The sequence below is a fragment of the Equus asinus genome, chromosome 2 (assembly GCF_041296235.1).
Source record: "Equus asinus isolate D_3611 breed Donkey chromosome 2, EquAss-T2T_v2, whole genome shotgun sequence".
Classification (NCBI taxonomy): domain Eukaryota; kingdom Metazoa; phylum Chordata; class Mammalia; order Perissodactyla; family Equidae; genus Equus; species Equus asinus.
This window is the reverse complement of record NC_091791.1, coordinates 160,441,427-160,458,506: the sequence shown is the minus strand read 5'-3', so window position 1 is coordinate 160,458,506 and position 17,080 is coordinate 160,441,427. Positions and strand designations below refer to the sequence as shown.

Sequence of the window (17,080 nt, the reverse complement as noted above, 5' to 3'; positions counted from 1 at the left end):
GCCTAAGGGAGGCGGCGACACTTCTCCAGCTTACCTAGTATTTTAAGGGAGACCTGCTTCCTATGAGGAGTGTGTGTGTGGCTTGTCATAGGCTCAGAGGCCTCACACTTGCTTTCAAGCATATACTGACCCTCAATATTTTTTCTTATTAAGGATATTTTTTTTATCCTGTATTTTCCAAATACAGAACAGGTATATTAGGCTTAAGTGTAGTGGACAGAAATTCTAACTTATTTCGCAGCATTAGACATGATTTTAATACTTGTTACCATCTAAAACATTTCTCTACTAAGGCACAAAAAGATTACTAAAAGGTAAAATGATGGATTATTTCCAAGTTGAATCAGAAGATAAAAATGTGCTTTATATTCAATAATATTTTAGCAGTCCTTCAAACAAAACATTTTTTTCCTACAAGATCTCATTTAAGAACTGCTGTCAGAAAATCATTTTGAAATGCTATCTTGGCTTTCTAGAAAATTATTTTGTGTTACTTGAATAGGTTCCATATCCACTCTGAAATAAAGGTTTGTTTTTCAACAATTATTTTCAATAATTATAAATTATCTATAAAAGAATTCCTTTAAAAGTTGACCTATGCCTTGACGTGTTGAATGAAAAAGCAAGAAGCTGAATTATGTTCAGTATGACCTTGACTATATAAAAAAAGCACAAATAAGTATGTGATTATAAAATATACACCTACGTTTATGGAAATGAATCAAATATTAATAGAGGCCATTACTTAGAGAAAGGCTTATGCACTATTTTTATTTTTTATTTCTTTTTTTTTTCCTCACATATCCAAATGATCTACGATGAGAACTTATTACTTTTAAAATCTGGGGAAAATATGAAGATTTATTAAAAGGGGGAAGGGGGGAGAAGGATGACAATTATTGTTGGAAGTTGACTCCAGAGGAGCCACCTCCAATTCTTTTAAACTCACCATCAGCACTTTCACCCCAGCAGACTTACAAGCCAGTGTGGTCAGTTTTAAAACCAAACCTCATTTCTTTGTTTCCTTTTCCTGACTCTGATAACCATCACTTCTGCTAATGGTCCTTCTGCGTAACTTCTACTGAGGGAGCAAATTAAATGTCCTTTAATGTGGAAAATATCTTCTATAGCATCTTGTTTGGGAATCCCAGTTCTCCCAGTATTTTCTTCCCTTGGAAATGTCTCCCGTGAAACAGACCACACCTCCATTCTTGGTAACATCACAACTTTTGAAGCTATGGTAATTCTTGGCTACCATTTCTAGTGGACCAATTTAAATCCCCAGCTATGACAAATTCTTGGCTATGTGAAAGAAAAATAAAGTATTTTTTTCACCTTAAAAATTTTTTATTGAGATATAATTGACATAACGTATTACTTTCAGGTGTACAACATGATGATGTGGTATTTGTATATATTGCAAACTGGTCACCACAATAAGTCTAGTTAACATCCATCACCACACAGAGTTAGATAAAGTAGTTTGATGTTCAAAGCAATAGCAGGTATCAAGGAAGTTAGACTTTTTTCAGTTACTGTGGGCGTGTAAATACAGTTTCCTAAGTACACTTAGCCTTTGCCAGGGTTCCAAAAGAAGAGCAGTTTAAGGGTAGCAGTGGGTGTCCAATGATTACTTGCTGGACATTCTGGTGGTCCATTCATGTTCATGACTAAACATCTGAACGCTTATTTTTCTAGAGAGAGCACTTCAGTTATTTAACAAATGTCTTATGTGACAAAGATGTCGGAGATTTAGTATAAGTAGATCTAGATGAAGAAGAATCTCCTTTGTAAAGGTATGGGTGCCATACTATATTTTATCTGATGTACGAGTATGGCTTTTTTTCCTCTCTTCGTTTTTGATTAGTTAAGATCAATCTTAAGCTATTAAAATCCCTGACTACGCATGATGGCTTTTTATCAGAGTTTTAGTCTTTAAAATGTGATTAAAACCATTCTTCATATTGGGTATATTTCTGGACAATTTATAAAAATATGTAGGAAGGTTACTTTATAGAGATCATAGAAGTTGACATAGAGGGACTTTAATATAGGTGACTGTGCATTTAAATTTAACTTATTCATTCAGATGCTTGTTATGACTTGTTATGGCTTCATGTTACTCTACATTTTCCATTCTGTAATGATATGACAGTTTTATAGTTTTTAAGCAGGACTCTGTGAAGAATAAGAATGTGGTTTAGTGAAAACTAGGCTGGAGTAAGGGGACAAGTTCTTTCTTTTTTGCCCCAAACTAGTTGTGTGACCTTAGGCAAGTCACTCACTTTCAATGTGCTCTGCTGCTTCCAAACAGCATCTATTGTTCCTTTTTTCTGATTATTTTAAATGATGCTAATTCTTCAAAAGAACAATTAAAAACATATGAAAAATAAAAAGCCTATCAACTAGAGACAGAAATAGGAACAGTAATATTTTGCTGTGTTACCTTCTGCTCTTTTTAATAGATATATCATTTATTTCTGTGATATACCTCTTGATATAATTTTAGTCACACCATATCTACTGCTGTATATTCTGAATTTTTTTACTTGTAGTTATGTCATATCATTTTCCCACAATATGCTTTGAAAGCATGATTCGAGTTATTTAGATCTAGTACGTTTGCTCCAGGTCTTGGGGAGTTTATTGTAAGCATACAAATGTTACTAAAGAAAAACACGATGCTCAGTTACTCAGATAAGTCTCATGGGAACCCAAGAAAAGTTGAACAAGCAAATGTCAGTGGAAGACTGAGAAGATTGGACAGCTGAGAATTGCGGTGGGGTGGTGGTGGTAGTGATGATTGTAATAATTGACATTTATTCAGCTAATGTGACAGATGCAATGACTGAGCACCTTACAAACATCTCATCTAATTATAATTATTACAATAGCTGTCTAATACAGATCCTATTTTTACCTCCACTTATAGATTAGAAAACTCAATCTTAGCCAAATTAAACTTGTTCAAGGTCAACAGCTAGAAAGTAATGGAGCAATTTGAAGCTTTGCCTCCACTATTATCTACAATATAAAAACCCACCTGAGTAAATGGCTAAATGATCTATAAATCCCATTGCATATTACCTGGCACATACTGAGTACTGAGTGACAGTTCATCATCATCATCACCATCATTACTGCTACCACCGTCAATCTGATTATTCCAACCAGTTGTATTAAACTGCTTCATAAGCAACTGATCGGCCAGTGGATTGACTGTCCTTGAATCCCATTAGCTGTGGTTGGTGCACTGAAGAGGTCATGGTCCAGTATGCTATTTTATTATCATAAAATCCAATATTTATTCAATCTCCTATCCTTTAACTTAGTTCACTTTTAAACTATAGCATAAGAGGTTTACACTAGGTAATTTCTTAGGTTTCTTCCAGCTCCAAAGTTCTCAAGCGTAAGGTTTCATTGTATCCAATGTACAGATGGACAAGGTGAGGTACAAAGAACCAAGTGATGGCCCTAAATAACATGGATGGTCATCAGAGGCAGCTATGGGAAACCCAAAGAAGCCAATTGGTGAACTTTTCTTTTGCAATTTGTTAATGCAGTGCTTAAAGAAAGATTTGTTGAAAATCAAGTACTAAAGTACAATGAAATAAAAAACAAATGAGGCCCTTGCTTTTGAAGAGCACTACTTTAAATCAGAGAGAAAAATGAGCATGGAGCCTGTTACCACTTTGCTCATGAATCTGCTTAGAAATACAAGCTAGCAGCTGCTTTTGTAGTCATTCTCACCAATTAATGGAGCAACAAGTTATTGATTTAGTAACGCTAAGTTTATAGTCTCAAGTGCTAAGCATTTTGAGTACAAAGTTAAAAAACAAAACAAAACACGGTCCATGCCTTCCAGAAATTATACACCTTTAGGCTAGGGCTAATACCAGAACAGGGTAGAGTTGTTTGGGAAAGGAGACCGTCTTCCAGCATTAGTACACCTGCAATTTGTCACCAAATGATTCTTTAAATCTTCGTGACTCTGCACCCTATTGTCTCTGAAATTTCACCAAGCTTCTTGATGAAACAAAATGGAGGCAGCTCTCTTTTACAATTCTAGCTTCTTTTCAATTCCTAATATTTCCTAAATGATGATTTATTTGGCGTCTGCCCCTTGAATGATGAGGCTATGGACAGAGTTCACTATCCCTCCATGACCCCTGTAAAATTCTAAAGCGTTGTAGAAGGTCTGAGCCTTCCTATTGAGAATGAGATGGCAGGGGGGCAATGTAGACACTGCAGGAAACAGGATTTATGTATAATTGTTTTCTACGGGAAAATCATATTTTATAAATATGCTTGTTTAGAAGTACCTGTAAAAATAACTAAGAAAAAGCCTTTTTACAAAAGATATGTCACTTCTATTAATGCTGATAAGTTAAAGTTATATATGGGCCTAGAGGATGAGATGACATGGAGAATTTCAGGCTCTGTTTGAGAATGCAACCACCTGACTCCCATTAATGTTAATGAGCCTCTCACCGGATCATTCTAAAATTTTACCCCCATGGTCTGTTTTAAAGCATCAAGAGTCAGGAAATTTAGAGTGAAAGCTGAAATTCCACCTTGGCACTTTCTCTCTGATGTATACACTCCTTTGGAAAATGTGCAGTACGGTGGAGCTCCGAGATGCCACCTTAGTGTTTGAGAATTCTGGAGAAAAACACTGCCCGCCTTGGGAAGCAGCAGGGAGTGTTGGAAAGTATGTTGGATTATGAGTCAGGAGACCTGGATTCCACCACCGACTATGAGTGTAACACAAGAAAGTCTTCAACTTGAGTATCTATTTTCTCATTTCTATAAAATTAAATTTTTCGATGAGTTTATGGCTAGGTTATAGATTATACTGTCTTATCATCCTTCTTAAGTAATTGTATCTATATCACCTTGAAGCAAAAAAATTGGTATGTACAGATAGTTGTACAGCATTAAGGGACTTCACTGGGCTACAGTGAAGCAGAGGAGAAAAGCAGCTAATTAAATGGTTGCCTTTAAGACAAATGAGCAGAATTCATAAAGTCTAAAGGTTGAGTGTTGTGTCAATATTGTGACTGGGTGAAAACACCCATGGGGGCAGAAGTCTCATCTAAGGTGGAGGTATATTGAAAAAAGAGTCATAAAGCTTTGACAGTGGATTGACTTGTGAATGGTGGATAAATTTACTTCATTTAGATCCCATTTATACTTGTAACCTGATTACCTTCTAGAATTGTGAATGGAGAAAACATTTACTTTTTCAATAGTCACAATAGAGAACAAACCAGATGCATAAACAAATGAACACTTAGAATTATACTGTGGTCCCTTAAACTGTACTCAGCACCTATGCAAATAATTACTACAGTCATCACAGAATATAAAGGAATAATATAGTTCTTTGTGTTATATAACCAGGGAGGTTTTTTTTTTTAATTCAAATTATTATACCAAAAAGATATTTCATAAAATATTTGAATATTATCTGGTCTGAGTTTAGAAATATAAAAATGTAAATGACTTAAGATCATAAATCATTTACAAGCTTGATTGCATCAGGACTGACTTTTTTCAACCATTTGAGAGAATTAAGCCCTATTACCCCAAGGCCACCACTGTATGTAATGGGTTGGCATCTCCCTCTGCATCTAGAATGGTACTACTTTTGCACATATTGGGGGTGGGGAGGAGACAGACAGAATTGCTGCTCAAATAATTTTCTGTGTTCTGCAGGTCAGATAAAGCACCTTGGTTGAGAAAGGGCCCGGGTGCCCAAGTTAGGTATAATAAGCAATAATAATAAGATAATAACAATAAGATAAGCAATATCTTGCTTTTCTTTGATGCTCATAAAAATATTCCGGTTCAGTTATAAAGGGCAACTGAAAATGGCAGATAAAAATAATGAAAAAGATGAGATCTGGAAGGTCTGATTGAACACAAGAGGATCTGGCTCAAACATCAGCCTGAGGGTTAGACTAGATGACTTTTAAGACTCCTTTTATCTGGGTTCCTTTGATTTTTATGACTCTGAAAACTTCTTCAAAGTCTTCTAATACAATGCCTTTTACTTGGTAGTTTCATCAAAAGCCTGAGTATACTAGTCCACTTTAGCCTTCAACAGGTGATCTGCAAATCAAATTATACCCAATTTTGGGAACCTTGATATCATGCCTGTTTTGCAACTTCACGCCAACTTACACAGAAAATCTCACAAGTAGCACCTTATGCTCTTCCACTTTACCATCCAACTAGACATTTGCAAATGTAAAACTCTATGACAGACCAGAAGTGATCGTTCTAGTTTAACCACAAGCAGGAAAACTAACAAAATAGGAAGACTAGCTAGGAGGATATCATCCTCCTTGGGCAAGGCGTGCCAAAAGGAAAGATGGAAGGGTGAGACCTCTCCATAACTCAGTGGTTCCATATATTTATATTTCCCCCCCTCTCAAATAAATGTTAAAAAGTCATCCTTCTTGCCAATGTCAGTGTGCTATTGCCTCTGTTGGTGAAAGCATTCTTTTCTCCTGTGCATGACGGGGCGATTTTCTAAGAAATGAAAAATGACCGCTGTGTTCACATCAGATGGATACCACATGAAGTGGAGTGTGGTCCCTTTGTTTCCTCGTTAGCATCACCCGGCTCCTCTATTTGTAGAGCTGTAATAAAAACAGCTTCTTTACTGTGCGTCCTGTTGGTTTATACCAACCATGTCAGGTCCATAAACCATGGTATATTAAAGTGTAATAGACTGTGTAAAGAATACTAGGAAGATATTCCAAGCTCTATTCCTTCCCCTCATTTCACAATTTACTACCTCCCATATGGGTGTCCTTAAATATGACTTAATTGTGTTTGGCATAAAAGCCCCGCTTTCTTTGAAGAGTGATCTCCTTCTTCAGCCACTTTCAGTGCACAAATGCCACACTCTTGAGGGTAAAATTTTGGATATTTTGGTACATTTAGGTGGTGAATGTTCTTAGTCTGATTATCTTCTGGAAGTATAATTTTACTTATAAAAACTTCACATTTTTCATAATTACTATATTCTAAAAATTCAGTCTGATATAGGTGAAACTCAAGGGTTAATGTTATTTCTTCCTGTGATATATCAATGTAAATAATGTATAAATCTAAAACAGGATGTAAAGGATGAAAAATAGTACTCTCTCATCCTTTGATACTACTGGACTCTTTTCTGTTTTGTTGCGAGAAGAAAATGGAAGAGAGCCCGGCCCCGTGGCGAAGTGGTGAAAGTTCCCCACGCTCCGCTTTGGTGGCCTGGGTTCGCAAGTTCAGATCCCCGGGGGCAGACCTACTCCACTCACCAGCCATGCTGTGGAGGCATCCTGCATACAAAAAAATAGAGGAGGACTGGCACAGATGTTAGCTCAGGGCTAATCTTTCTCAAGCAAAAAAGAGGAGGATTGGCAGTGGATGTTAGCTCAGGGCGAAAAAAAGGAAAAGGAAAAAAAAGAAAAGAAAATGGAAGATCAGAAATTGCTGTGCCAAGAAGTGAGCTCTAGTCCCCCAGCAGAGACTGTGTTCTGTTAGTGTGGGTTCCTTGCTGTTGGTTTATCCATCTGTCAAATAAGTAAGTGGAGTACATAGTAGGTGTTGGTTGAGAGAAACTCTATGAAATAGATTTTGGTTGCTGCCCTCAAGAAGCACAGTCTAGTAGGAAACGCAGACTGCCAGCAAATGATTTCAGTACTGTGTCCCGTGGGCTGTGATGGGGGTTACGTGAGCACAGTGTGGTTGGAGCTCCACAGAAAGAGCGGCTCCCCTCTCCATGGAGGAGAGATGTGGAGGGCTTCACAGAGGAGATAACTTTAAAGCTTGGTTTTTGAAAAAAGAAAAGATGTTTACAGTGGGGATGTCGGGGAAGGGAGAAAGGCAAGGAGGAGGACGCATTCAAAGCAGAGGAAGCAGAGTACCCAAAAATAAAGACACAAGAACACAGATTGAACAGAGGGGAATCGCACTGGATAGGAACGTAGGGTGCATACTGGGAAGTTGCAGAAGCCAGGCTGTGAAGGGCTTACTGTGCAATGCAAGTGTATTTCATCCTGGACAGAGAGGGAGCTAGTGAGCACGTTAAGCAGGGGAGCGGCATCCTTCAGTTTGCATGTTCCGTTGGCAATTTGGTGGCGATACAGAGAACTAGATTTGTTGTGCAACACAGGGAATCTGTTACAGGTCATTATAAGGGTCTAGAGCTTAAAGAAGGAATCTTTGCTAACATAGCTTTTTAAAACAGATTCCTGCATCATTATCTTTCATTTAGTGTTGGGAAAGTGATCCAGGTAGTCCGGTTAAAGACTACATAACTCAATGATCATTAAGTGGAAAAAAGAATTAGGTGAGAATAGTTGTAAGCACCTCTCCCCTCCCGCTTACCCCCTCGACTCCCAGGTTATTTGCAAAATTATAAATCAGTTTCTGTCTTTCTCTCCTGAGGATTAAATAAAACAAAATGGGCTGGAAAAGCAAATCAAATGACTTTAGGTTGGACAGAGGGAACACTTTCTGTAGACGAGCCTTGTGGTTATGATAAGGACCTCGGCTTTGTGAGTGAAATGGGAAAACACTGGGGTTTTGAGCAGAGGGCTCCTGATCTGACTTGAAAATGGTCACAAGCAATATTATCATCTACTGAGGATGGTTGTGGACAGTCTAAAGAGAGGAAGGAGAATTTGCTTGAAATTTTGTAATATCAACCCAAGTTGGAGAACTAGAACAGTGACTACTAGCAATTGCTTCTAGTCAATCAATGATAAATGGCTGCCATTTTTGAGTTCTTACCATAGTTTAGCCACTACGTTAATCTCTCATGTTCAGTACATCCAATAGTCACAACCACCTTGCAAGGTAGATCTTATCATTCCAATTTTATGGGTAAGACTCAGTGGAGTTAAAGTGACTTCCCCAAAGTCACTCAGTTAAGTGGCAGAGCAGGAATTGAACTCAGGTCCGCCTAACACATAGCCTAAGCTCTTTCCACTTTGCTACCTCTGCATTATCTTTGTCAAAACAGTTGACCCATTGGAAGCTTGAACCCCCAGCAGCCTCAACATGACATGGGACCATCAAAGACTTGATTGCAAAGATTCTCATTGTCAAGCACTTTCACATGCCCATTTCATTCTGCCCTCATAACTACGTGGGACATAAGTATTATCATCTCCATTTTACAGAGGAGGAAACTGGAATGCAGGACACATGCAACTTGTCTGTGGCATTTAAGTGACAGAGCTGGGCTTAAAACTTGGCATTTAACTATCTTGAGTTCTGATTCATATTCCTTAGGGCCACAACCATTGAACAGACAGGGCCATTCTGCTTCATTTGGTAAGCCACAGTATTTAAGAATTTCAGAATTCTTATTGGAGGCGATTTTATGATAACTAATGAGACAAAGGCCATCAAATGAACCAGGAAACAAAATTTCAAGACATTGAAGGTTTAGACAAAAGCAAATAGTTTTTATTCAGTAAAGGCTGTATTAAATAAAATCCACATAAATCTCTCTTGAATAAAAAACACCTTCTAAAGAAGCCATGTTGCTTTCTTTCTGTGACATAGAATTATGAAAAATTTGTTCTTTAATGGAGAAAATTAAAGTTTAAGAAAAGCAATACAGTTCTGCCAATGACAGAAAAGTTATAGTGTGCTACAGGTAGGTCACCAAGCAAACTTACCACTCAGCTTCCTCTGAGCACTTCCAGAAGTTCACCGTCATCACTGTGCGTGTGTGGCTCTAAGAAGTCTGAAAGATAGGACTGATGTTAAGTGAAACTTCTCATTTTTATACTCTGACTTGTTTTCCTTATTGCTTTTATTGTCTTAAACTGTGAGATTGTCATCATTCTAAGCAGATACTTTATCTATTCTCCTTATTTGGAAAAAAATTATATTTAACTCATTGGAGACAATGAGACAGCTTCTTGTGAAAGAAAGACAAGAGAGAAGAGCAAAGTCAAGGATGCCTGTTATTTCTCTGTCTCCCCTAGTGTTGTGTCAGTATCTGACAACTCTTCCAAGTTTACTCTTCCAAGAAGCCTACCCACCCACCACCACACATGTAGTACCAAATTTAAATTGAAAAAGGAGCACCTAAATACTGCCATCCATGTGGTTTTGTAGAATAGAAGAATAGGTAAATCTCATACGTTGATTCAGGACCACTGCTAGTCAAAGTTGTAGGTAAGGACAGTTTTCATCTAAGACTTGTCTTCAATTTTAACACTGTCTCTCCTTTTTTTGTGCCTACTACTTGTATAACATGCTCTGGCTGTCCAGGCAACCCTAATTCAGTAACCCACCTAAATTCTTCTCTAGGCAAAAATCCATGCTCTGGAATTTTTTTGATCCCCCTTATCAAAAATTACTTATACTGGATCTTATTCTCTCAGGTTTAATTGTCTGCCCCAGAGAGAATGAAAGTTCTATAGGAGCCTTTGTCTGCTTTCTTCACAGGTGGATCCCAAGCACCTAAAGTAGTGTCTGGTGCATGGGATGAAAGAACAAACCCACCTATGTCATCCTGTCAGTAGCTACTAAATGCTTAAGTCAGAGCTTGCAGAGCCTGATATGGCCAACAGGAATGTTCTCTTTGTCCTACAGACCTTCTGAAACATTTTTCTTTTAAGTTGAGAATATTCATTTAAAAATCCTAGCTTCTCTCAAAAAAGTAGAAGATTTGGTAACAATGGTAAGTGCCATCCCTCTCTTAGATGGACACTGGCCTCCCCATTTCCCTATCACCCCCTGTTGGCCTCCCTACACCAACATTGTTTCAGTTCCAGTGTTGAGAAGCTAGGAATAGAATGTGAGAATATTAGGATTCTTGCACTTGGCCTGTCATTACCATATTTGTTGGTGATACTAGAATTTGAGTTTGTGACTCCAGTCTTTAAACATTTTTTCTCTCTCGTAATGTATCTGTGTTGCTTAGAGCATTTTGAAGACTTAAAATGTGTAATGACGTGGTTGGAAATTTCACACCTTGTGGTGGGAGAAAACTATTTTAGGCTAGTAGAGCTTCCAGGTCACAGCGTGGAAGTAGCTGCCTTTTCTATCTGTACATAGGCCCTTTGCTTAGCAAAAATGGAGATCTCTAAGTTCTCATTCTCCCAAAGGATCTTTTCCCCAAAACCCTCAGAGGTTCTGTGGTATGCATTGCCTCTTAATACTACCTCTTTTTACATTCAGATGCTGGTTTTTTTCCAAATAACCATATTCATAGAGCTATTGCAAAATCTTATCTAATGCTTAATTCAGTTCGGATAGGGTATTTCTTGTTGCTAAATTTATATGCAATGACGGCTTGACCACAGTCTACTTAGCACAGCATGGAAGTAGCCAGTTAGAAACCATCTGATGACGGAGAACAGCAAAGGTGCTCCAGGAAGATCACTCAGGGCTCAAAGGAATTTTTCCTCTTGTTTGGCCATGCACATAATTAAGAGTCACTGGATGAGAACAAACCACTAGTTTGTTTCACATTTGGGGGAACTTGGTAGCCTGTGAGAGACATAGGTCACTTCTCTGGATCTGATTGGCTAAGAACCAGACTAATTCACAGAAATTCCTGCTAGGAGGGTGGAGGGAAATCATACCACAAATCATGGCCATAACTATGACTTAATTCTTCCTAAAATGATGTAGCTAATCAAAGACAAATTGTTTTAATATAAAAAATTCATTTTTGTGGAAATTTACTAGACTTAGAGCTAATAGTATACAACTTTAGCCTGACGTTCTTCTTTAGCCTATGTTCGTGTTCTAAATATAAAATTTCATGTTTAGGAAACCTTGTATCTCTCTTTTTAAGTGATCTTTATCCAGTATATGCATTTTTAAGCTAAAGTAATTTATTTAATATGTAGGCATTCATCCCATGTTTAAGGCACAGCAGAAAACAAGCCAGATGAAGTTGCTGCTCTCCTGGAGCTTGTGTTCAACTGTCATATAATGAACAAATGGGTAAATGAATAGTCTGTCACGTAGATAGAGGCTGTGGGATAAAAGTAACATCAGGAGATGGAGTGGTGGCGGGGATGTCCAGCAAGGGATGATCTTTCATTTAGTGAAGTCAGAGAAGATGCTATTTGAGCTGAGACCTGAATGGGGTGAGGGAGCCAGTCATGCAGAGACTGTGGGCAAGGTGTCCCAGGGAGAAGGAACAGCAAAGTGCGAAGATCCCCAGGGCACATGGTCAGTGTGCTCAAGCATCAGCAAGCTGACTGGTGAAGCTGGAAAGGAATAAGCATGAGAAAGAGGAGGTGATGTCACAGAAGAGCCAGGGAGCAGACTTACAGGAACTTCTGGGATATTGTGAAGACTTTAGAGGTTATTTCAAGGGTGAGGCCTTTGGAAGGTTTTGAGCAGGGAGTCACTTGATAAAATTTATGTTTTAAAATCAGTGATGAAGTTGATGATGAGATACTAATAATATCTGTCATGTCACTTATTGATCATATATTACGTGCTAAGCACTTTGCATGTATTATCTCATAATCTTGGTAATAGCTGTGTGATAGTAGTCAGTGCGGCTATTCTCATAGGACAGATGAGGCAATAAGTATGCATTTGGTCATGAGTAACTTGCCCACAGTCACACAGGTAGTTCATGGTGGGGCTAGGCTTAATAAAATGGTGATGTTTGAAAATCTTTTAACACCTTTCACGGTGTTTCACAATTTAGGCCCTAAATATGATGAATATTTTTCCATTCATTTTTTTCCATCATTGTAGCCTTAAATGAAAGGAATGTTAAGGCTCGTATAGATCATTATGGCTTGCCTATTTTTCTGGACATTTTTTAAAGTGTAAGAGTAGTATTATCATACAGAACAATGTTATCTTCTGATTAGAGAGAAGAGAATGTAAAAGAACCAGCCCCAAAATGAAACCTCCTGATTAAGTAGTCCCTACAGGGCATGAGTTCTTAATTTGTAAATTCAGAATTGTTTCTCAGTCTCATTGATTTCCTTAGTAATCTTAGATATTTTTTGCAATACATTTAAAAATATTACTCTGAGAAGGGAGACCACAGGCTTCCCTTGACTGCCAAAGGGGCTGATGGGTGTAGAGACAGTGTGTGCAAGGCTTCCCATGAATTTGTTTGGATCTGAGCAGAACTGCTACAAATTGTGCTGGGTTTGTTATGTTTTGGGGGCCAAAGGAAAGTGCTCAGCATGTGCCAAGGCCCACAAAGAGGCCAGCTATAGCCAGTGTGACCACATGTACAGATCTGACCAGGATTGTTCCAGTTTATGCCTTTGTCCAGGTGTAATTATTAATATCACTTCCTTTCAATCTCAAAAGGTTTCAATGAGAACAATAAATTATATGGCCATCGTGGGCTCTAGCTGATATCAAGAAAGCAGCAGTGGTAGATGTAGCGATTTGAGTCCTATCTCCAGGACATGTGATGTAGGTGCTGCCAACCCTTGAATTCAGACGTATTTAGATAATGAATGGGTGTAATGAAAGTTAGCAGATTTTGCAAAGGATATGGTGGAAGAAAATACTGTCCTCATTCTAATTGTTTCTCTTTCACAGCCAAAAAAGAGCATAAAATGGAAGAAAGTCACTTGGAGAATGCACAGAAAAGGTAAGCACCTCTGACTTGACCCCAATTCTTTGACTAGCCATTCTTTTTTTTATTACTATTAAGTACATTTACATTGCTGTGCAACTGTTACCACCGTCCATCTCCAGAACTTTTTCATCTTCTTCAAATGAAACTCTGTACCCATTAAACCATAACTCTTCCAATCACCCCTTCCCCCAGCCCCTGGCAACAGTCATTCTACTTTCTGTCTCTGTGATTGTGGCTACTCTAGGTGCCTCATGTAAGTGGAATCATACAGTAATTTTCCTTTTATTACTGGCTTATTTTGCTTAGCATGATGTCTGACTAGCCATTCTTTTGGCTCCAATTGTTAAGACTATGCATCCGTGAGCAATATGGTTCTGTGGAGAGCTAGAGTGAAAGCATTGTAACAGGACTTGGGAATATTTTTCCTCAGGAAGCAAAGAATCATCCAGAAGTAACTCAATATGCCTCACACATCATGGCACTATTTCCATCCAGTTGCCTCTGCTCCATTACTCCACTCCTGAACCACTTCATGGAAGTTAGGAACAATGTGATCCTTCTTAGTATTACCACTAGATTAAACCAATTATTACAAACAGCTCAGAGACTTATTATGTCTTTCCTCAGATCTTAGGGGATATTGTAAACAAGGGACAAGTGAGAGGGGACTGACGTCTACATATGGAAAACTCCCCCAGAAGTTGGAAGAGACCTCAGAGGTCTTCTAGTCGGCCTCTCACCCACTTCAGGCCTCTTCTTTGCTCTTCTCTCTCTCAATAGACACCAAAGTGGAACCATCCACCTCACTCGATAATCATTGGCTGTGATCACTTATAGGGATTTTTTTTTTGTCTGGTGCCCAGATTGGTCAACTTGGCTATCCCTCCCTCTTGGAAGGGTGAATGGGAATACACTGAAGCATTTTCATATTCAGGGCAGAAAATTGAGATAAATTTTGCTGGTACCAATTCTAAATGTACTAAAAAATTAAGTGATAAGGGCAGGAAACAGCATATCAGGAAAAATGAGCTTGACAAATGTGTAAGGATGGAAGTTTATTAAATGCAAATGAGCTGACTCTAGAAATGAACTATTTTCCTCCTTTCTAGCCACAATTTCCAAGAGTTTTGAAAGCCTATGGACAGTGCTATCTGCTCTGCTTTGACAGGCGCCAACATCTTGCCCTGCTTCCCATTGTAATTGCCAGTAAAGTTAAAATGCAGGTGAAAGCAAGATTAAGGTCTTGCTTTCATCTGCAAAAATCTTGCTTTTTTCTAAGCATAGTCATGTTCTTGAATCATGATTATCATCCTCGCATGATCATCTTTGAAACCGAGACAATCACATGGTTATGTTTGTAGATTTTTGTGCCCCTTTATTGCCCTTACCCCTATATTAACCTTCCCTTCCTCAGTCTGTAAAATGAGTATGTCTGTGTTGTAGAAATATCCAGCACGTTCAGAAGAGACCATCAACAAGGGCGCATTGGTATCAGGCCAAACAGAAATTTGCTTTCCAGGGTAGATGTCAAATTTCTAATACTTCTTCAAGATCCTTGCTTAAGGAAAGGGGGGGGCCCACCTTAGAGGGGCCGAAGCTGCTGCTGTGCATTAGCTATGCTGAGGGGGGTCATAAATTTTGGTTGTCAGCGTTTTCCGTGACTTTGTGGTGAAGGTAGTCTAGCTTTCATGTCATACATGAAATATGTTAGATCTCATCTTTAATGCAGAAACCACAGTTGTTTGCTTACACTCTTTAAGGAGGTTGGTGGTCAGTGTTGCAATATTCGTGTGAGATTCAGTAAATTCTTATGTTTTCTTCTCAAGAGAAACAGTTTACTCTGAGGCTAAGGAATATTTGCTTTTCCTAAGCAGTTTCTGAAGGCATGCATGTAAAACAATAAGTGGATGTGTTCCGCTTTGGTATCTCGACACTGTAAAAGTAAAACAGTTCATTTTGCTATGGGCTCTTTGATATAATCATTGTCTGTACTTTAAAATGTTTAGCTGAACTAAAAAGATACAAATCAGACAAGGAATTATAGTGGAGAGAAAAGGAGTCAGGGAGTAGTTTAGAGTGAAGTAAGAAAGTTTTATGGAACGGAACATATGATTAGAAATCAATCTTTTAAAAGTTGAAAGCTATTTTAGAGTTAACTGCTGACAAAAATTTCAAAAAGCATGATTGCTCTTTACTCTCTTGGAGAAAATTCTCCTAGTCATTAAATATCAGCAGTCTTCATGCCCAAATTTCAGAAAGTTTTCCGAGTCTTCTGGGAATCAAAATTGAATTTGAAAAGAAGACAGTTTTGTTTGGAGAGGACAATAGTCGAGACCTTATCAGATCGTTGTAGGTTCATATTGTAGCTTTTAGCTTTTCCTTGAACAAAGGGATAATACCAAAATCAATTAAGGCACATCCACAGAGCGACTTCATCTTTGACAAAGTTGCAGAGTGCCAAAGCCAGGCCATCCTCTGGGACTGCTGGCTTTGGTTCTTCCGAAAAGGCTCATTTGTTTTCTTAATTTCTAAAACACATAGGAGAAAAAATGCTGAAATTTGGCATTTCCTTTAGTTTTCATCGCCTTTGAGGGTTAGCAAGCAGGGCCTCACAAATCCCCAGGGGGAGAGGTGGTAAGAGTACATGGTTAGCTTCAGTTTAGAGTTGGGAAAAGCAAGGCCCCCAGGATGATGACATGCTTTTCGCAAGTTCTGGGATAACCCACAAACAATGCTGTCATTCTCTAAAACTGCAGAAGTATTTGCAATATCTTGGTCTCACAATCTAGACTCCAAATAATGCCAGAGATGCTGAGGTGATCCATCATGCACAGTAACTGGAGTTTCTGTGCTCTTCACTGTATCCTGCTGGAAAATTAGAAAGAGAATTTGTTTCTCTGAATATTAAAAGGGAAAGACTTTCTCTTCTCTATTAATGCACAAATAAGTATGTCTCTGTATGGAAACTGAGCATAAGAAAAAGGAAGAAATAATGTGCTCTACTGGGGGTGATACACATTCTGTATAATACGGGGGACAACCGTGTCTAAAGCAGAGACAGAAAAAAATGATATTTTACTTCTTAAATGCCTGTGTCAGCGAGCATCAGCATCAGAAAGGTAGAATGGAAAAAGCATTTCGCTGAGAATCAGGGGACCTAAGTTGTAGGCCCAGCTCTGCCAATGAATAAAGTCATTCAGTCTTTCCAGGTCTCTTTTGTCTCATCTGTGAAATGAGAACGTTGGATGAGTGGATGTAAGTCTGTTCCAACACTAAAGCCCATGACTCTATAAGAAATTCATAGCCTGTTCCTATGGGTTAGATAACTCTCGACATATATTTCCATGCTGCAATCAATATAATTTTCATTTTGAATGAAAGAAAAGTGTATGCCATGGAGTGTACGTTTGGTTTTATCAGTATTTTGACTGCCACAGAATTAGGAGTTGTGTCTGGGGCAAAAGTGGACGTTGCTACTTTCTT

General features: G+C 38.4%; 1 protein-coding gene across 4 annotated transcripts in view; it reads left to right on the top strand.

Annotated features, from left to right (window-relative positions):
• Positions 1 to 17,080, top strand: part of FMN1 (formin 1) — a 340,681-nt gene that overhangs the window by 297,072 nt on the left and 26,529 nt on the right. For all 4 annotated transcript variants that reach the window (XM_070503784.1, XM_070503796.1, XM_070503780.1 and 1 more), the window contains one exon: positions 13,558 to 13,609. In XM_070503784.1, coding sequence (XP_070359885.1) covers positions 13,558 to 13,609 — 52 coding nt within the window. The remainder of the gene's footprint in view (positions 1 to 13,557; positions 13,610 to 17,080) is intronic.